The sequence below is a fragment of the Oncorhynchus masou genome, chromosome 13 (assembly GCF_036934945.1).
Source record: "Oncorhynchus masou masou isolate Uvic2021 chromosome 13, UVic_Omas_1.1, whole genome shotgun sequence".
NCBI classification, from domain to species: Eukaryota; Metazoa; Chordata; class Actinopteri; order Salmoniformes; family Salmonidae; genus Oncorhynchus; species Oncorhynchus masou.
Genome location: NC_088224.1, coordinates 96,707,092 through 96,728,339, shown reverse-complemented (window position 1 = coordinate 96,728,339; position 21,248 = coordinate 96,707,092). Strand labels below are relative to the sequence as shown.

General features: G+C 42.2%; 1 protein-coding gene across 2 annotated transcripts in view; it reads right to left on the bottom strand.

The window, feature by feature from the left end:
* Window positions 1-4,482: 4,482 nt before the first annotated feature.
* Window positions 4,483-21,248, bottom strand: part of zmp:0000001236 (mastermind-like protein 2) — a 140,646-nt gene continuing 123,880 nt past the window's right edge. For both annotated transcript variants that reach the window (XM_064985430.1, XM_064985431.1), the window contains 3 exons: window positions 8,438-8,623; window positions 7,719-7,824; window positions 4,483-7,592 (listed from right to left, as the gene is read on the bottom strand). In XM_064985430.1, coding sequence (XP_064841502.1) covers window positions 6,667-7,592; window positions 7,719-7,824; window positions 8,438-8,623 — 1,218 coding nt within the window. In that variant the 3' untranslated portion in view covers window positions 4,483-6,666. The remainder of the gene's footprint in view (window positions 7,593-7,718; window positions 7,825-8,437; window positions 8,624-21,248) is intronic.

The following is a 21,248-nucleotide window of genomic DNA, read 5'->3' as shown; positions in this document are numbered from 1 at the left end:
AGATCATCAAAGGTAAACTACTTTTTTGATTGCTTTTCTGATTTTCATGACCTAGCTACTTAATGCTTGGTGTACATAATGTTATGTTATGCGATCGATAAACTTAGACAAACGCATGGATTACTTTCGCTGTAAAGCATAATTTCAAAATCTGAGATGATAGGTGGATTAACAAGGCTAAACTGTGTTTTGGAATATTGCACTTGTGATTTCATGAATATAAATATTTTTTAGTAATATTATTTGACTGTGGCGCCATGCTATTCAGCCGTTGCTGATGACAATTATCCCGGTAGCGTCAAGAAGTTAATAAAAATGTAGAACTCTTCTCACGCTGCGCCTTGGTCCAATTATTCATACGACGGCCGTGACAGAATATCCCACCAAAGCAGGACCAAGCAGCGTGCCCAGGAAGTGAAGGAGAGTTGGACATGGGAAGAGATACTAGGTGGATGCGAGACCCTTCTTTGGCGGGAGTCGTCGAGGAGTAATGGAGGACAGCAACGATGCCGGAGTCCACGGCCACAAACAGCCCAAGGGCAACCATACATTTTTTGGGGGGAGGTGCACAAGGGGCGGTCGGCCGAACCGAGAGCCAGAGTCCGTCGGAGTCGATGGAGCAGTTTGGGATATCGGAGAGAGATGTTGGCTCGGAGTAGGCTGCGGCGCAGGCGTTTTGAAGAGCATGTCATCAGTCCGGTGAAACCTGTGCCGGCTCCACACACCAGGCCTCCAGTGTGCCTTCCCAGCCCGGTACGTCCTGTGCCGGCTCCACACACCAGGCCTCCAGTGTGCCTTCCCAGCCCGGTACGTCCTGTGCCGGCTCCACACACCAGGCCTCCAGTGTGCCTTCCCAGCCCGGTACGTCCTGTGCCGGCTCCCCACACTCACCCTAAAGAGTGTGTCACCAGCCCTTAGTCTCCAGCGACGGTCTACAGCCCTGAACCTCCTGTGCCGGATCCGCGGTCTGAGCGGGTGCTACGTTCCGCACCGGAGACGCCACCGATGCTAGTTGTGGGGGGGGGGGGGGGGTACTGTCAAGCCCTGACCATAGAGAGCCCCCTGGGTTCTCCATGGTGTTTTAGGTCAGGTCTTGACTAGGGGGGTTTCTAGGTATTATATTTCTATGTTGGTGTATGTGTATGGTTCCCAATTGGAGGCAGCTGATAATCGTTACCTCTTATTGTGGATCATATTTAGTGTGTCTTTTTTTCCCACCTGCGATGTGGGATATTGTTTTGTATGCTCTGCATGTGCCTATGTGCTCTATGTGTTTCACGATCATTATATCTTTGTTGTTTTTGGAAGTTTCACTTCGTAAAAATGTGGAACTCTACTCACTTGGTCCAATTATTCATACGACGGTCGTGACATTCGATCTGCTTTGATATTGTTGAGTTGGAATAAAGTTATCTTTATATATTTGTTTTTTGTTGTTGTCACTTATTAAGCATCCTAAGTATTTGATATTTTTTTGTGTTCCACTTTAAACTTCTTATGGCTGCAATCCCGTTAGCGGGATTCTATATGACAACAGCCAGTGAGAAAGTGCGGTGCGCCAAATCTCATAATTAAAATTCCTCAAACATACATGTATCTTATACCATTTTAAAGGTAATCTTGTTGTTAATCCCACCACAGTGTCCGATTTCAAATAGGCTTTACAGCAAAAGCACCACAAACGATTACGTTAGGTCACCACCAATTCACAGAAAAACACCGCCATTTTTCCAGCCATAGAGAGGAGTCACAAAAAGCACAAATAGAGATAAAATGAATCACTAACCTTTGATGATCTTCATCAGATGACACTCATAGGACTTCATGTTACAAAATACATGTATGTTTTGTTTGATAAAGTTCATATTTATATAAAAAAATCTGAGTTTACATTGGCGCGTTATGTTCACTAGTTCCAAAAACATCCAGTGATTTTGCATAGCCACATTGATTCAACAGAAATACTCATCATAAATATAGATTAAAATACAAGTTATACACGTGGAATTATAGATATACTTCTCTTTAATGCAACCACTGTGTCAGATTTCAAAAAAACTTTACGGAAAGAGCAAACCATGCAATAATCTGAGAACGGTGCTGAGAAAACAAATAAAATTATCTGCCATGTTGGAGTCAACAGAAATCAGAAATAACATCATAAATATTCCCTTACTTTTGATGATCTTCATCAGAATGCACTCCCAGGAATCCTAGTTCCACAATAAATGTTTGATTTGTTCGATAATGTCCATTATTTATGTCCAAGTAGCTACTTTTGTCAGGGCTGAGGTACACAAATCCAAACGCTCGTGCAGGTCCAGCATAACGTCGGACAAAAACTTCAAAAAGTTATATTGCAGGGCTTAGAAACATTTCAAACTAAGTATCATATCTCATTCAAACAGTTTTAGAAACTTCAGAGTGTTTTATATCCAATACTAATAATAATATGCACATATTAGCAACTATGACTGAGGAGCAGGCCGTTTACTCAGGGCACCTCTGGGCAACTTTCATCCAAGCTACTCAATACTGCCTCTGCAGCGATAAGAAGTTAAAGGACTGCTGTATATCATGAGTTATTATTTATCCTTTTCCTATTGCCATTTTGTTTTTCTCCACGTTTATTTTATATCCTGAGACTAGAGTATTCTGAAAATATTTTTGCAAAATTGTGTTTTCAATATTGGTCAGGTGTATCAGGAGATCATCTGCAAATAAGTTTAGTTGCTATTTATGTTTACCAATACTGATACCTGTTACGTTTGGGTCCGATCTGATTCTTTCTGCAAGGTTCAATTGCCAGTGCAAACAGGAGGGGGGAGAGGGGACATCCCTGTCTTGTGCCTCTTCCAAAAGCAATTTCATCAGAGAATGTATTATTTGTGTATATTTTTGGTGTAGGACATTCATACAATATTTTTATAAAACGTATTATTTCTGCTGGAAAGTACAAAGTTTCCAAAGGTTTGAATAGAAAAGGACATTCAAGACGGTCTAACACCTTTTCAGCATTAACAGCCATTATTAATCAATCTATAGATATATCTTTTTGCATATTCTTTTAAACTGAAACATGTTCTTATATGTTTGTGTCTATTTTTTAAACCTTATTTTATTGACCTAGTCTGGTAAGAGACGTTTACCTTGTTTATAAGCTTTATTTTTATTTTATGGTCATAATTTATTACATTTATGGGTCTATAATCAACAGGGGACTCCAAATTCTCCTGGTTTTAATATGACTGAAATAGATGTTTGTACATAGAACTTGGAAGAACTAAATTGAGTGACGTGTGTTGTCATTTGTGTAAATATGGGGGCTATTGTGTCCCAAAATGTTGAATAGAATTCTATGTGGAAGCTATCCATTCCTGGTGCTTTTCTCCATGCAAATGTTTTATAACAGCATCTAATATGTTTTCTTTGGTGAACTGTTTTTAGTGTTTATTTTTTGTCTGCTGATAATTGCTTCAGAGTTGTTGAGTCTAAGAAAGCTGTAGGATCCATCCAAATGTTGTTTAATTCTGATTCATATACATTTTCATAGAAGCTTTCAAATTGTAATTAATCCCGTTGTTGTTCCTAATTACCACATTTGAATCTTTATCTTTTAAAATGATAACTGGTTTAGCATGTATTCATTTTGTCATTTTGCTGCGAGATATTTACCAGGTTTATTTGCCATTAAGTAATATTCTTCATTTGAGTTTGACCTGTAATTGTTGGCTCTCTTCAAAAGTAAAATATAATTTTCCTGCTTAAGTTCAGAAATGTTATTTTCAATTTTCTTGTATAAGACTTCTATGGGCTTTTTCTAAGATAGTGATTTATTTTTATTACATTTTCATTTCTAAATCAGATTGAACTTTTTGCAGAGTATGAGATTATCATTCCCCTAATGTACGTCTTAAATGCATCCCAAAATTATGTGTGTGTGTGTGTGGGGGGGGGGGGGGGGGTCGGCTTTTCTCTGTCCTCTATATCTACATTTGGGAAAGGTTTTTATACGACATATAATCACACCACCAAATAGTTTATTAAAACACACTATTTTGCAAAGAAGGTCTACAGTAGCCTAAACAGCATTCTGTAGGGTAGCAACATGGTGTAGCCGGAGGACAGCTAGCCTCCGTCCTCCTCTGGGTACATTGACTTTAATATAAAACCTAGGAGGCTCATGGTTCTCACCCCCTTCCATAGACTTACACAGTAATTATGACAACTTCCGGAGGACGTCTTCCAACCTATCAGAGCTCTTGCAGCATGAACTGACATGTTGTCCACCCAATCAAAGGATCAGAGAATGAATCTAGTACTGAAAGCACAAGCTACAGCTAACTAGCACTGCAGTGTATAACATGTGGAGAGTAGTTGACTCAGAGAGAGAGAGAAAGACAATAGTTGAACAGTTTTGAACAAATTAATTTCTTCCAATATTTAGCTCTCTAAATAATCCTGATATTTCCTGGAACAGCAACAGAAAGTACAAAGGCTCTTTATTTAAAAACATTTTTATTCATTAGATTGTTTATAAATGTCGTATATATTTTTTTCTCCCAATAGATTATTAAATATTAGATCAAAAATCAAAAATAAATGGTTTAAGATGTGGCTTGTCGTTCAAGCCAGTCCCAGGCGATAAGCCAGAAAAGTAGAAATACCATGATGAGTAGTGTCTGTGGTAAATATAACAAACACCTGAGACAGCATCATCATTCAAAACATGAAACACCACGATGGGTTTGGGGGGTTATATCCTGTCATGACGCCCTATTGCCTACTACAGTACTCTACTTCTGACCAGAGCATTATGTGGTAGAGCATAGTAAAAGGGGAGGTATATCCTGTCATGACGCCCTTATTCCCTACTACAGTACTCTACTTCTGACCAGAGCATTATGTGGTAGAGCATAGTAAAAGGGGAGGTATATCCTGTCATGACGCCCTTATTGCCTACTACAGTACTCTACTTCTGACCAGAGCATTATGTGGTAGAGCATAGTAAAAGGGGAGGTATATCCTGTCATGACGCCCTTATTCCCTACTACAGTACTCTACTTCTGACCAGAGCATTATGTGGTAGAGCATAGTAAAAGGGGAGGTATATCCTGTCATGACGCCCTTATTCCCTACTACAGTACTCTACTTCTGACCAGAGCATTATGTGCTAGAGCATAATAAAAGGGGAGGTATATCCTGTCATGACGCCCTTATTCCCTACTACAGTACTCTACTTCTGACCAGAGCATTATGTGGTAGAGCATAGTAAAAGGGGAGGTATATTCTGTCATGACGCCCTTATTCCCTACTACAGTACTCTACTTCTGACCAGAGCATTATGTGGTAGAGCATAGTAAAAGGGGAGGTATATCCTGTCATGACGCCCTTATTCCCTACTACAGTACTCTACTTCTGACCAGAGCATTATGTGGTAGAGCATAGTAAAAGGGGAGGTACGGTGTCATTTGGGACAGGAAGTATGACAGCCACTTCCTGTTCAGTTGACCATGATTGGACCCCTCTACCCCATGTATTACAGGGCCCACATGGCTCTAGTCACCAGCAGTACACTACCTCCCATATCTGTGCCAGAGATGACACCCTATCCCTACATAATGCAGACTGGGTTGTGCACTATGTAGGGAATAGGGTGACATTTTTGGCCGATACCCATGTTATGAAAAGAGAAAGGTTTGATAGAATATATTCAGAATCAGGTCAAGACACTGTCAGAGAATCTTCTTATTCAATTAACCTTTATAATGTACTAAAATATTATTATACAGAATATATATTTCTTCACAGGAATACACAAAAAGTACAATTAGATATCAAATTATATATTGGGTTTACAAAATGACATTATAGCTTTGCAAATGTAATCCCTTTAGGTGAATTCTGACTCATGGCCATTCATGGTCTGTGTTTCAAATGATACCCTATTCCCTATATAGTGCACACTTTCAACCATAGCCCATAGGGCCCTGGTCAAAAGTAGTGCACTATAACGGGAATAGGGTGCCATTTGGGATGCACTACCCAAGGCCATCTATAGTCTCTGTATGGGGAAAGTTCTGCATTTGCAGTTATCAGTCTTTATGGATGGGTCCTGGAGTTTATCCTGACCAGAAGAGGGAGGAGCTCCTGGCTTTAGTTGGAGCCTATAATTAAGGCCAGGAGTTTTTCCACACCACATGGCCCATCTAACCTGGAAAAACTCCTGGCCAGCGCTCCCAATTCTATGGAATGTTTTGATGGAAAAACTGGCCACCAATTCTGTGGAATTGTTCTACAGAAAAACTCTCTGGAATGAACCCCAATTCATGAGACTTGAATAGAAAAACTCTCTGGAATGAACCCCAATTCATGAGACTTGAATAGAAACTCTCTGGAATGAACCCCAATTCATGAGACATGCAGAGAAAAAGTCTCTAGAATTAGACCCAATTCATGAGACTTGAAGAAGAGAAAAACTCTGGAATGAACCTGAATTCATGAGAGCTGCATGGAAAAACTCTGGGCCCTATTTATGCAATCCCACATCATCCCACTTTATGAGTGACTGCCCAGGATCTCATCGAGGTCACTTTATGAGTGACTGCCCAGGATCTCATCGAGGTCACTTTATGAGTGACTGCCCAGGATCTCATCGAGGTCACTTTATGAGTGACTGCCCAGGATCTCATCGAGGTTGATGTCTTTCATCCAGTCGTCGTTGCCGGATCCAGACTTCAGCAGCGAGTCGATGAAGTCTGAGTCAGTGTTGATCCCTGGGACGGTGTTGTCTCCCTCCTGGAGGAATTCAAAGGTCAGTCGGTTAACAGCCCGGCTGTTCTGGGTCTGGTAGCTTCCCCCAGGGTTGTGGTTATGTGGTGGGAAGACCCCGATGGCGCTGCCCCCAGCGGGAACCCTCTGCTCCGGAGAGGCCTGGTTGAGGCTTGGTAGCCCTGGCAGAGGAGGCATCATGGGTTGGCTGGGTCTGGGGTTGGTGGTGGTGGTGGAGTTGCGGAGGGCTGGGTTCAGAGGCAGCATGCCAATTTCTGGTGCCACCTGGTTGGGTGGGCCAGGGCCTATGTGCCGGGGGACAGGAGGGTACTGGTGGCTGGACATGTCGAGCTGAGACTGGGAATGGGCCCCCTGTGGTTGGAGCGAGTTCGGGGGCTGCCTTACCCCGAGAGACCCAGGGACCATGATGGGAGCTTTAGCTCCAGGAGGCCAGCCCATCACACCCCCCAGCCCGAGACCCTGCCCCTGACTGGGCATCCCTCCACCCTGCTGGCCTACTGATGTCCTTGAGGGATGTTGTACACTGGTAAGACCACCCACCTCAAACCCATTACCCTGGCCGTTGGGAGGACCAGGGAACCTGGACTTGTTTTGGTTGAGTCCTCCTCCGACTCCGAGTCCCATCTTGGTCTGGTTGTTGTGCTGTTGGATCTGGTGAGTGTGGGGGCCTCTTCCAAACCTCCAGTCCGTGGGAGGAGGGGTCATCTTGGATCCCGGGCCGCTGGTCATGTGGCAGGACATGGATAGAAGGTCACTCTGGTCAGACCCGTTGGTTGACAACGACTGGGAAGAAGTCATACCTGAATACACAAAGATTGTTCTGATTCTGTTCTGATTGGCTCATACAGACACAAACAATGATGGAAAACCATTAAGAGCCAATGTTTTTTTCCTTCCTACACGGAAGCAATGATGCAATGATGTACCTGTGAAAAGGCCTGTAGGTTGGACCATTCCTCTGGGCTGTTTATAGTCTGGTGGTGGTCTGGTTAGATGACGGTTAAACAGATCCTGGCTACTATTGATTTTGTCCTGGAACACAACAGAAAGAGACAATGAAACAACTATGACATTTTGTTTACATGTTCAAATCCAACATGAGATTGTCAGGGGTGGGATTGAAGGGGAACGCGTGGGAACTGTCTGAGTTCCCAAAGTGAAACATTTTGTAAGACAGAGTCACATGATAACCTAGAGCTCAGAGTCAGATTTAAACATGTTAACCTAGAGCTCAAAGTCAGATGTTAACATGATAACCTAGAGCTCAGTCAGATGTTAACATGATAACCTAGAGCTCAAAGTCAGATGTTAACATGATAACCTAGAGCTCAGTCAGATGTTAACATGATAACCTACAGCTCAGAGTCATTGATGTTAACCTGTTAACCTAGAGCTCAGAGAGTTAGATTTTAACATGATAACCTAGAGCTCACAGTCATTGATGTTAACATGATAACCTAGAGCTCACAGATGAATTGATGTTAACATGATAACCTAGAGCTCACAGATGAATTGATGTTAACATGATAACCTAGAGCTCACAGATGAATTGATGTTAACATGATAACCTAGAGCTCACAGATGAATTTATGTTAACATGATAACCTAGAGCTCACAGAGTCATTGATGATAACCTAGAGCTCACAGAGTCATTGATGATGTGCTGCTGCTGGGCTAGCTGTCTCTGCATGACCTGGGTCTTCCCTGGTCCTGGGGATTTCTGCTGGGTGTTGGAGCCAGGGGCAGGGGGACGTTGGTTGGCCTGGGCCTGGGTCTGGGCTGACATCCCCACTAGGCTGCCGTTGGTGGGCAGACGAGGCCCAGGAGGCATCTGGTTAGAGAGGAAAGTAGAGGGAAATAAGGTGATCTTTATTTCAACGTAAGTGCCTTGCTCAAGGGCACAACAGCAGGAGATAGCAGTACATGGGATCTGAAAACAGTTGCAAGATCAACTTCAATGTGTTAATTTACATGAATAATACCTTGGTAAGGGAGTATCTCTATTCAATGCATTGGTTCAGTAGCCCACTGGAGGTATTATCCAGACAAAACAATACAATACCACAAATCTGCCACTAGAGGGCAAACCTCCATAACTAACCACAAGGTTCTGGTGTGAAAATGACACCACCTCTCTGTATGGAGGCTACGGCCACTCCTCCTGAAGCAGCAACACAACAGACTTGGAGAGAGGTTCCTTTGGGAGGGGGCGAGACAGGGGAGAAAGGCTTCTTTCAAGGGGGAGCGGTTCTTTTTCAGGAGGAGAGAGGCTTCTTTTAGGGGGGGGGGGGGACTAGTCTTCCTCAAGGCAAAGCTGTTCCCTTGACAAATGGTTCTGACGAGGATGGAAATAATCCCTGAGACGGCGGGAACTGAACTGTGTGCCGACTAGGCAGGTTCGGTTTCTACCCTCCCTGCAGCAGCCTGACTACTGCTGCTTACCTCCCGCGAACAACCTCCTTTTACCCAAAACACTGATCTAGGATCAGTTCCTCCCTGTCCATGTAATCTTATTCATTATTATCTAAAAGCCAAAACTGATCCGAGATCGCCACCATAACTACAGTCTACCTCCCTATAACAAAGCATTGTCTGCTTCCCAATCCACTGATCCCTGAACAGTTCTTATTCCAATATATAAATACATATAATAAATATATATTACCCCCGATCAGTTCTTATCCCTGCACCGTGGATACCTTGTACGTTCCAATCCCTTAGCTGATCTAGGATCAGTTTGGTTTCCCCCTGGCTGTACTATCTCAGAATCTCCCAGGTTCCTTATTCATTATGATCCAAAAAGTGAAATGGATCATCGATCAGCACTCCTAAACGCTTGAATATAAAACTTCATCAGTTCCCCCATGTAGGTTGTGTTGTTGTGGTGTGTTGTTGTGTTGTGGTGTGTTGTGGTGTGTTGTTGTGTTATGTTTTGTTGTTGTGGTGTGTGGTGTGTTGTGGTGTGTTGTTGTTGTTGTGGTGTGCTGTGTTGTTGTGGTGTGTTGTTGTGGTGTGTTGTGTTGTGGTGTTATGGTGTGTTGTTGTGTTGTGTTGTTGTGGTGTGTTGTTGTGGTGTGTTGTGGTGTGTTGTGGTGTTATGGTGTGTTGTTGTGGTGTGTTGTGGTGTGTTGTGTTGTGGTGTTATGGTGTGTTGTTGTGTTGTGGTGTGTTGTGGTGTGTTGTGTTGTGGTGTGTTGTTGTTGTGGTGTGTTGTGTTGTGGTGTGTTGTGGTGTGTTGTTGTGGTGTGTTGTTGTTGTTGTGGTGTGTTGTGTTGTGGTGTGTTGTGGTGTGTTGTTGTGGTGTGTTGTTGTTGTTGTGGTGTGTTGTGTTGTGGTGTGTTGTTGTGGTGTGTTGTTGAGGTGTGTTGTTGTTGTTGTGGTGTGTTGTGTTGTGGTGTGTTGTTGTGGTGTGTTGTTGTGGTGTGTTGTTGTTGCTGTGGTGTGTTGTTGTGGTGTGTTGTGGTGTTGTGGTGTGTTGTTGTGTTGTGGTGTGTTGTTGTGGTGTGGTGTGTTGTTGTTGTTGTGGTGTGGTGTGTTGTTGTGGTGTGTTGTGGTGTGTTGTTGTGGTGTGTTGTGGTGTTGTGTTGTTGTGTTGTTGTTGTGGTGTGTTGTTGAGGTGTGTTGTTGTGGTGTGGTGTGTTGTTGTTGTTGTTGTGGTGTGTTGTTGTGGTGTGTTGTGTTGTGGTGTTGTGGTGTGTTGTTGTGGTGTGTTGTTGAGGTGTGTTGTTGAGGTGTGTTGTTGAGGTGTGTTGTTGAGGTGTGTTGTGTTGTTGTGTTGTGGTGTGTTGTTGTGTTGTTGTTGTGGTGTGGTGTGTTGTTGTTGTTGTGGTGTGGTGTGTTGTTGAGGTGTGTTGTTGTTGTGGTGTGTTGTTGTGGTGTGTTGTTGAGGTGTGTTGTTGTGGTGTGGTGTGTTGTTGTTGTTGTGGTGTGTTGTTGTGGTGTGTTGTTGTGGTGTGGTGTGTTGTTGTTGTTGTGGTGTGTTGTTGTGGTGTGTTGTGGTGTGTTGTTGTGGTGTGTTGTGTTGTGGTGTTGTGGTGTGTTGTTGTGGTGTGGTGTTGTGGTGTGTTGTTGTGGTGTGTTGTTGAGGTGTGTTGTGGTGTGTTGTTGTGTTGTGGTGTGTTGTTGTGTTGTTGTTGTGGTGTGGTGTGTTGTTGAGGTGTGTTGTTGTGGTGTGTTGTGGTGTTGTGGTGTGTTGTTGTGTTGTGGTGTGTTGTTGTGTTGTTGTTGTGGTGTGGTGTGTTGTTGTTGTGGTGTTGTGGTGTGTTGTTGTGTTGTGGTGTGTTGCTGTGTTGTTGTTGTGGTGTGGTGTGTTGTTGTGTTGTTGTTGTGGTGTGGTGTGTTGTTGTTGTTGTGGTGTGGTGTGTTGTTGTGGTGTGTTGTTGTGGTGTGTTGTTGAGGTGTGGTGTGTTGTTGTGGTGTGGTGTGTTGTTGTGGTGTGTTGTGTTGTTGTGGTGTGCTGTGTTGTGGTGTGTTGTTGTGGTGTGTTGTGGTGTTGTGGTGTGTTGTTGTGGTGTGTTGTTGTGGTGTGTTGTGTTGGGGTGTTGTGGTGTGTTGTGGTGTGTTGTTGTGGTGTGGTGTGTTGTTGTGTTGTGGTGTGTTGTGGTGTGTTGTTGTGGTGTGGTGTGTTGTGTTGTTGTTGTTGTGGTGTGGTGTGTTGTTGTTGTTGTGTTGTGGTGTGTTGTTGTGGTGTGTTGTTGAGGTGTGTTGTGGTGTTGTGGTGTGTTGTTGTGGTGTGGTGTGTTGTGGTGTGTTGTTGTGGTGTGGTGTGTTGTTGTTGTTGTGTTGTGGTGTGTTGTTGTGGTGTGTTGTTGTGGTGTGTTGTTGAGGTGTGTTGTGGTGTTGTGGTGTGTTGTTGAGGTGTGTTGTGGTGTTGTGGTGTGTTGTTGTGTTGTGGTGTGTTGTTGTGTTGTTGTTGTGGTGTGGTGTGTTGTTGTGTGTTGTTGTTGTTGTGGTGTGTTGTGGTGTGTTGTTGTGGTGTGGTGTGTTGTTGTTGTTGTGGTGTGGTGTGTTGTTGTTGTTGTGGTGTGTTGTTGTGGTGTGGTGTGTTGTTGTGTTCTTGTTGTGGTGTGGTGTGTTGTTGTTGTTGTGGTGTGGTGTTGTTGTTGTGGTGTGGTGTGTTGTTGTGTCGTGGTGTGTTGTTGAGGTGTGTTGTTGTTGTTGTGCCCATGTCTGCTACCTGGTGCACATTAGGCTGAGAGCCTTAGCAGACCTGTTAATAGTTATAAAGGAACTGTTAATTTCTTCTTCTATTGGAGGTGGAGTGTAAACTACAGACAGACTACAATCTTTATTTGGTTCCTCCAAGTGCTTGGTTTCCTACTTTCTTCAGTACCTTGCAGCCTGTATCTTCAGGCAGTATTGAGTACCGTGCAGCCTGTATCTTCAGGCAGTATTGAGTACCTTGCAGCCTGTGTCTTCAGGCAGTATTGAGTACCTTGTCTTCAGGCAGTATTGAGTACCTTGTCTTCAGGCAGTATTGAGTACCTTGTCTTCAGGCAGTATTGAGTACCTTGCCTTCAGGCAGTATTGAGTACCTTGCCTTCAGGCAGTATTGAGTACCTTTCCTTCAGGCAGTATTGAGTACCTTGCCTTCAGGCAGTATTGAGTACCTTGCCTTCAGGCAGTATTGAGTACCTTGCCTTCAGGCAGTATTGAGTACCTTGCCTTCAGGCAGTATTGAGTACCTTGCCTTCAGGCAGTATTGAGTACCTTGCCTTCAGGCAGTATTGAGTACCTTGTTTTCAGGCAGTATTGAGTACCTTGTTTTCAGGCAGTATTGAGTACCGTGCAGCCTGTATCTTCTGGCAGTATTGAGTACCTTGTCTTCAGGCAGTATTGAGTACCTTGTCTTCGGGCAGTATTGAGTACCTTGTCTTCAGGCAGTATTGAGTACCGTGCAGCCTGTGTCTTCAGGCAGTATTGAGTACCTTGCATTCAGGCAGTATTGAGTACCTTGTCTTCAGGCAGTATTGAGTACCTTGCAGCCTGTGTCTTCAGGCAGTATTGAGTATCTTGTCTTCAGGCAGTATTGAGTACCTTGTCTTCAGGCAGTATTGAGTACCTTGTCTTTAGGCAGTATTGAGTACCGTGCAGCCTGTGTCTTCAGGCAGTATTGAGTACCTAGTCTTCAGGCAGTATTCAATAATATTTGTTTTTTTAATTAGGTTTTTCACTGGTAATTTACTTATAGAATTAGAAATAATAGTACCAACAATTTGTTTTTGATCAACCTGCTTACTTTGATGTGAATTAGATTTTAATATTTACATAAAATGCCTTTCGGAAAGTATTCAGCCCACTGAAATCCTCAGCAATCTACACACAATACCCCATAATGACATCACAATACCCATAATGACATCACAATACCCCATAATGACATCACAATACCCCATAATGACATCACAATACCCCATAATGACATCACAATACCCCATAATGACATCACAATACCCCGTAATGGGCGGCAGGGGCTGGGGGTAGCCTAGTGGGCAGACTCTTCCTAGCGCTGGCCACCCGGCCAAACTGAGCAATCAGGGGAGAATGGTCTTTGTCAAAGTACTGCGTAAAGGGTCTGAATATGAAAATGTCATATTTCCAAGTTTTAAAAAAAATTACAAAATTGCAAAAATTTATAAAAACCTGTTTTTGCTTTGTCATTATGAGTTATTGTGTGCAGATTGATGAGGGGAAAAAAACAATTTAATACATTTTAGAATAAGGCTGTAACGTAACAAAATGACGAAAGATTCAAGGGGTCTGAATACTTTCCCAATGCACTGTATGTAAGTCAGAAGCCTAATGTTGTGCCCTTTTCCCTAATCCCTACCCTTAGGGCTCTGGTCAAAAGTCTCTATATAGTGTATTAGGGCACCATTTAGGACACAGACAGAATCACTAAACAGGTTCCCATCTTTTTATGTGAATAAAGTACGTAGGGAAAAAATGGCCTGATGGAAACAGATCATTTGTCGGTAAACTTTCCAAATGTCAAAAATACGCTAGAGAAGGTGGGATATTTCTGTGTCAGTAAAATGTATTACGCTTGAAACACTTTTCAGAGGAAATATTGATATAATAAGTATTATATCGAAGTCAACGTGGAGTCACATGATGATATGTTGTGTGGTCCTCCCACTGCGACTCGGGAAAGCATGCAGTTCATTAGGCTACACATGATATAAATTATGATGAACGTGAAAGCGTGGTGAATGGGGACCACAGAGAAAATAACCAGAAGACAAACATTCACTGTAGAGAAAAGAAGAGGAGGTCAATGTCTGGTACAGACTTGCCTCTGAGATGAACAAACAAAAGCCTGAGAGGAATAGCGAAGAGACAGTGTATGTACTCAGTTCTCAGATTTCTCAATGATGTTGTACAAAAGAACAGATGGCTATAAAGTCAGTCAGAGACAGAAAAAGAGGCAGAGAAGCTGTATCACGGATGGTGACATTTGGCCTAAATACAATGGCAACATCATCTAAATACTAATAAATACTACTACAACATCATGTAAATACTAATAAATACTACTACAAAATCATCTAAATACTACTACATCATCTAAATACTAATAAATACTACTACTACATCATCTAAATACTAATAAATACTACTACAACATCATGTAAATACTAATAAATACTACTACAACATCATCTAAATACTAATAAATACTACTACAACATCATCTAAATACTACTACATACTACTACAACATTATCTAAATACAACTACATCATCTAAATACTAATAAATACTACTACAACATCATCTAAATAATAATGAATACTACTACAACATCATCTAAATACTAATGAATACTACTACAACATCATGTAAATACTAATAAATACTACTACAACATCATCTAAATACTACTGCATCATCTAAATACTAATAAATACTACTACTACATCATCTAAATACTAATACATACTACTACAACATCATGTAAATACTAATAAATACTACTACAACATCATCTAAATACTAATAAATACTATTACAACATCATCTAAATACTACTACATCATCTAAATACTACTACAACATCATCTAAATACTACTACAACATCATCTAAATACTACTACATAATACTACAACATCATCTAAATACTACTACATCATCTAAATACTAATAAATACTACTACATCATCTAAATACTAATAAATACTACTACAACATCTAAAAACTAATAAATACTACTACAACATCATCTAACTACTACTACATCATCTAAATACTAATAAATACTACTACAACATTGTCTAAATACTAATAAATACTACTACAACATCATGTAAATACTAATAAATACTACTACAACATCATCTAAATACTAATAAATACTACTACAACATCATCTACATACTACTACGTCATCTAAATACTAATAAATACTACGACAACATCTAAAAACTAATAAATACTACTACAACATCATCTAAATACTACTACATCAACTAAATACTAATAAAGACTACTACAACATCGTCTAAATACTAATAAATACTACTACAACATCATCTAAATACTAATAAATACTACTACAACATCATCTAAATACTACTACATCATCTAAATACTAATAAATACTACTACAACATCATCTAAAAACGAATACATACTACTACAACATCATTTAAATACTACTACAGCATCATCTAAATACTACTACAACATCATTTAAATACTACTATAACATCATGTAAATACTACTACATAATCTATATACTAATACAACACCATGTAAATACTACTACATAATCTATATACTACTACACCATCATTTAAATACTAACACATCATCAAAAAATACTACTACAACATCATGTAAATACTACAACATAATCTAAATAATCTATATACTACTAAATACTACTGCATCATCATCTATATACAACTAAATACTACTACAACATCATCTAAATACTACTACAACATCATCTAAGAACTACACCATCTAAATACTAATACAACATCATCTAAAAACTACACCATCTAAATACTACTACAACATCATCTAAATAATCTAGATACAACTAAATACTACATCATCATCTATATACTACTACACCATAATCTAAATAATCTAGATACTACTAAATACTACTGCATCATCATCTATATCATCTATATACAACTTAATACTACTACAACATCATCTAAATACTACATCATCATCTATATACATCTAAATACTACTACAACATAATCTAAATAATCTATATACTACTAAATACTACTACACCATCGTCTAAATCCTCTAAATACTTCTACAACATCATCTAAATAATTTCTCCCTCCCTCTCCATTTTCTCTCTCTCAATTCAATTATTGACATGTTATTTTATTTGACCTTTATTTAACCAGGTAGGTCAGTTGAGAACAAGTTCTCATTTACAACTGGGACAAGATAAAGCAAAGCAGTGTGACACTAATAACATCACAGAGTTACACATAAACAAACGTACAGTCAATAACACAATACTATGTGCAGTGTGTGCAAATGTCGTAAGATTAGGGAGGTAAGGCAATAAACAGGCAATAGAGGCGAAATAATTACAATTTAGCATTAACAGTGGAGTGATAGATGTGCAGATGATGATGTGCAAGTAGTGATACTGGGGTGCAAAAGAGCAAAAAAAAATATATAACAATATGGGGATGAGGTAGTTGTGTGGGCTATTTACAGATTGGCTGTGTACAGGTACAGTGATGGGGAAGCTGCTCTGACAGCTGATGCTTTAAGTTAGAGAGAGAGACATGAGTCTCCACCTTCAGTGATTTTTGCAATTCGTTCCAGTCATTGGCAGCAGAGAACTGGAAGGAAAGGCGGCCAAAGCAGGTGTTGGCTGTGGGGATGACCAGTGAGATATACCTGCTGGAGCACGTGCTACGGGTGGTTGTTGCTATGGTGACCAGTGAGCTGAGATAAGGCGGGGCTTTACCTAGCAAAGACTTAGATGTTTAACGAGCTTTAACTTCCTGACTGATGTCTTGAGATGTTGCTTCAATATATCCATATCACTATCTTCCTCATGATGCCATCTATTTTGTGAAGTGCACCAGTCCCTCTTGCAGCAGAAGCACCCCCACAACATGATGCTGCCACCCCCGTGCTGCACGGTTGGGATGGTGTTCTTCGGGTTGCAAGCCTCCCCCTTTCCCTCCAAACATAACGATGGTCATCATGGCCAAACAGTTCTATTTTTGTTTCATCAGGCCAGAGGACATTTCTCCAAAAAGTACAATCTTTGACCCCATGTACAGGTTCAAACCGTAGTCTGGCTTTCTTATGGCGGTTTTGGAGCAGTGGCTTCTTCCTTGCTGAGCGGCCTTTCAGGTTATGTCGATATAGGACTCATTTTACTGTGGATATAGATACCTTTGTACATGTTTCCTCCAGCATCTTCACAAGGTCCTTTGCTGTTGTTCTGGGATTGATTTGGACTTTTTGCACCAAAGTACATTCATCTCTAGAAGACAGAACGAGTCTCCTTCCTGAGCGGTATGACGGCTGTGTGGTCCCATGGTGTTTATACATGCGTACTATTGTATGTACAGATGGACGTGGTACCTTCAGGTGTTTGGAAATTGCTCTCATGGATGAACCAGACTTGTGGAGGTCTACAATTATTTTTCTGAGGTCTTGTTTGGTTTCTTTTGATTGTCCCATGATGTCAAGCAAAGAGGCACTGCGTTTGAAGGTAGGCCTTGAAATACATCCACAGGTACACCTCAAATTGACTCAAATTATGTCAATTAGCCTATCAGAAGCTTCTAAAGCCAAGACATAATTTTCTGGAATTTTCCAGGCCGTTAAAAAGGCACAGTCAACTTAGTGTATGTGAACTTCTGACATACTGGAATTGTGAAAAAGTGAATTATAAGTGAAATAATCTGTCTGTACACAATTGTTGGGAAAATGACTTGTGTCATGCACAAAGCAGATGTCCTAACCGACTTGCCATAACTAATTTGTTAACAAGAAATGTGGTTGAAAAACAAGTTATAATGACTCCAAACTAAGTGTATGTAAACTTCCAACTTCAACTGTCTATAACAGTTTGGGTCTAGAGTGTTTTGAAGAGGGGGATGACCGCGGCAGCATTCCAATCATTGGGGATCTCAGACGATATGAAAGAGATGTTGAACAGGCTAGTAATAGGGGTTGCAACAATTTTGACTGATAATTTTAGAAAGAGAGGATCCAGATTGTCTAGCCCGGCTGATTTGTAGGGATCCAGATTTTGAAGCTCTTTCAGAACATCAGCTGTCTGGATTTGGGTGAAGGAGAAGCGGGGGGGGGGCTTGGGCCTGTTTCTGCGGGGGGTGCAGAGCTAGTGTCCGGGGTTGGGGTAGCCAGGGGAAAGCATGGCCAGACGTAGAAAAATGCTAATTGGAATGATCGATTATCGTAGATTTATCGGTGACTTATCCTAGCCTCAGTGCAGTAGGCAGCTGGGAGGAGGTGCTCTTATTTTCCATGGACTTTAGTGTCCCAGAACGTTTTGGAATTAGTGCTACAGGATGCAAATTTCTGTTTGAAAAAGCTAGCCTTAGCTTTCCTAACTGACTGTGTATATTGGTTCCTGACTTCCCTGAACAGTTGCATATCGCGGGGGATATTCGATGGTAATGCAGAACGCCACAGGATGTTATTGTGCTGGTCGAGGGCAGTCAAGTCTGGGGTGAATCAAGGTCTATATCTGTTCTTAGTTCTGCATTTTTTGAATGGGGCTTATTTAAGATGGTGAGGAAATTACTTTTAAAGAACAACCAGGCATCTTCGACTGATGGGATGAGGTCAATATCCTTCCAGGATACCTGGGCCAGGTTGCTTAGAAAGCCCTGCTCGCTGAAGTGTTTTAGGGAGCGTTTGACAGTGATGAGGGGTGGTAGTTTTACTGCAGACCCATTATGGACACAGGCAATGAGGCAGTGATCGCTGAGATCCTGGTTGAAAACAGCAGAGTTGTATTTAGAGGGCAAGTTGGTCAGGATGATATCTGTGCCCGTGTAAAAGTTACATTGTCAAAGTAAACATATATCAACGATTGTCAAAGACAGGAATATAGACCGTTTGTAATTCAGTCTCTCTCTCCCCTACTCCGTTTTCTCTCAACACACATGCTAGAGGCAGAGGAAACTTCAAACAGCAGTCTGAGGAGAGAGCGAGAAAGGAAGCAACGAGTCGCTCAACTCTCTGTGGTTCACTGCTTCCAATTACCAGGCACCGTGAGAAGTTATGACCACCTCACACACACACAGAATGTTTTAAAATGATCTCGGAAAGGAGGCTGGCCGCTGCAGTGCAGAAAGCCGACCCCAGTCTTTGTAGGAAGAACAACCTAGTAAGGAGTGTTTTGTTAGCATGTACATCTGAGTAGTCCTCTGTTTGTCATCCTGACGTGTCATTCAGCTGTTCTCCATTCCTCTCCTCTCTTTCTCTCCTCCCATTCTTCACAAGCTAAATGAATAATACCAAGTGGCTCCAGTCTGGCTCCCTCTGGCCATCGGAAGGATGGCGCTAAGCTAGACAGATCAGCGGTAGGCTAAGCTAGACAGATCAGCGGCGCTAAGCTAGACAGATCAGCGGCGCTAAGCTAGACAGATCAGCGGTAGGCTAAGCTAGACAGATCAGCGGCGCTAAGCTAGACAGATCAGCGGCGCTAAGCTAGACAGATCAGCGGTAGGCTAAGCTAGACAGATCAGCGGCGCTAAGCTAGACAGATCAGCGGTAGGCTAAGCTAGACAGATCAGCGGCGCTAAGCTAGACAGATCAGTGGTAGGCTAAGCTAGACAGATCAGCGATAGGCTAAGCTAGACAGATCAGCGGCGCTAAGCTAGACAGATCAGTGGTAGGCTAAGCTAGACAGATCAGCGGTAGGCTAAGCTAGACAGATCAGCGGTAGGCTAAGCTAGACAGATCAGCGGCGCTAAGCTAGACAGATCAGCGGTAGGCTAAGCTAGACAGATCAGCGGTAGGCTAAGCTAGACAGATCAGCGGTAGGCTAAGCTAGACAGATCAGCGGTAGGCTAAGCTAGACAGATCAGCGGTAGGCTAAGCTAGACAGATCAGCGGTAGGCTAAGCTAGACAGATCAGCAGCGCTAAGCTAGACAGATCAGCGGTAGGCTAAGCTAGACAGATCAGCGGTAGGCTAAGCTAGACAGATCAGCGGTAGGCTAAGTTAGACAGATCAGCGGTAGGCTAAGCTAGACAGATCAGCGGTAGGCTAAGCTAGACAGATCAGCGGTAGGCTAAGCTAGACAGATCAGCGGTAGGCTAAGCTAGACAGATCAGCGGTTGGCTAAGCTAGACAGATCAGCGGTAGGCTAAGCTAGACAGATCAGCGGCGCTAAGCTAGACAGATCAGCGGTAGGCTAAGCTAGACAGATCAGCGGCGCTAAGCTAGACAGATCAGCGGTAGGCTAAGCTAGACAGATCAGCGGCGCTAAGCTAGACAGATCAGCGGTAGGCTAAGCTAGACAGATCAGCGGTAGGCTAAGCTAGACAGATCAGCGGTAGGCTAAGCTAGACAGATCAGTGGTAGGCTAAGCTAGACAGATCAGCGGCGCTAAGCTAGACAGATCAGCGGTAGGCTAAGCTAGACAGATCAGCGGTAGGCTAAGCTAGACAGATCAGCGGTAGGCTAAGCTAGACAGATCAGCGGTAGGCTAAGCTAGACAGATCAGCGGTAGGCTAAGCTAGACAGATCAGCGGTAGGCTAAGCTAGACAGATCAGCGGTAGGCTAAGCTAGACAGATCAGCGGCGCTAAGCTAGACAGATCAGGGGTAGGCTAAAATAGACAGATCAGGGGTAGGCTAAGCTAGACAGATCAGCGGTAGGCTAAAATAGACAGATCAGGGGTAGGCTAAAATAGACAGATCAGGGGTAGGCTAAAATAGACAGATCAGCGGTAGGCTAAAATAGACAGATCAGCAGTAGACTAAAATAGACAGATCAGGAGAAGGCTAAAATAGACAGATCAGCGGTAGGCTAAAATAGACAGATCAGCGGTAGGCTAAAATAGACAGATCAGCGGTAGACTAAGCTAGACAGATCAGCGGTAGGCTAAAATAGACAGATCAGAGGTAGGCTAAAATAGACAGATCAGCGGTAGGCTAAAATAGACAGATCAGCGGTAGACTAAAATAGACAGATCAGCAGTAGGCTAAAATAGACAGATCAGCGGTAGGCTAAAATAGACAGATCAGCGGTAGGCTAAGCTAGACAGATCAGCGGTAGGCTAAAATAGACAGATCAGCGGTAGGCTAAGCTAGACAGATCAGCGGTAGGCTAAAATAGACAGATCAGGGGTAGGCTAAAATAGACAGATTAGGGGTAGGCTAAAATAGACAGATCAGCGGTAGGCTAAAATAGACAGATCAGCAGTAGGCTAAAATAGACAGATCAGGAGAAGGCTAAAATAGACAGATCAGC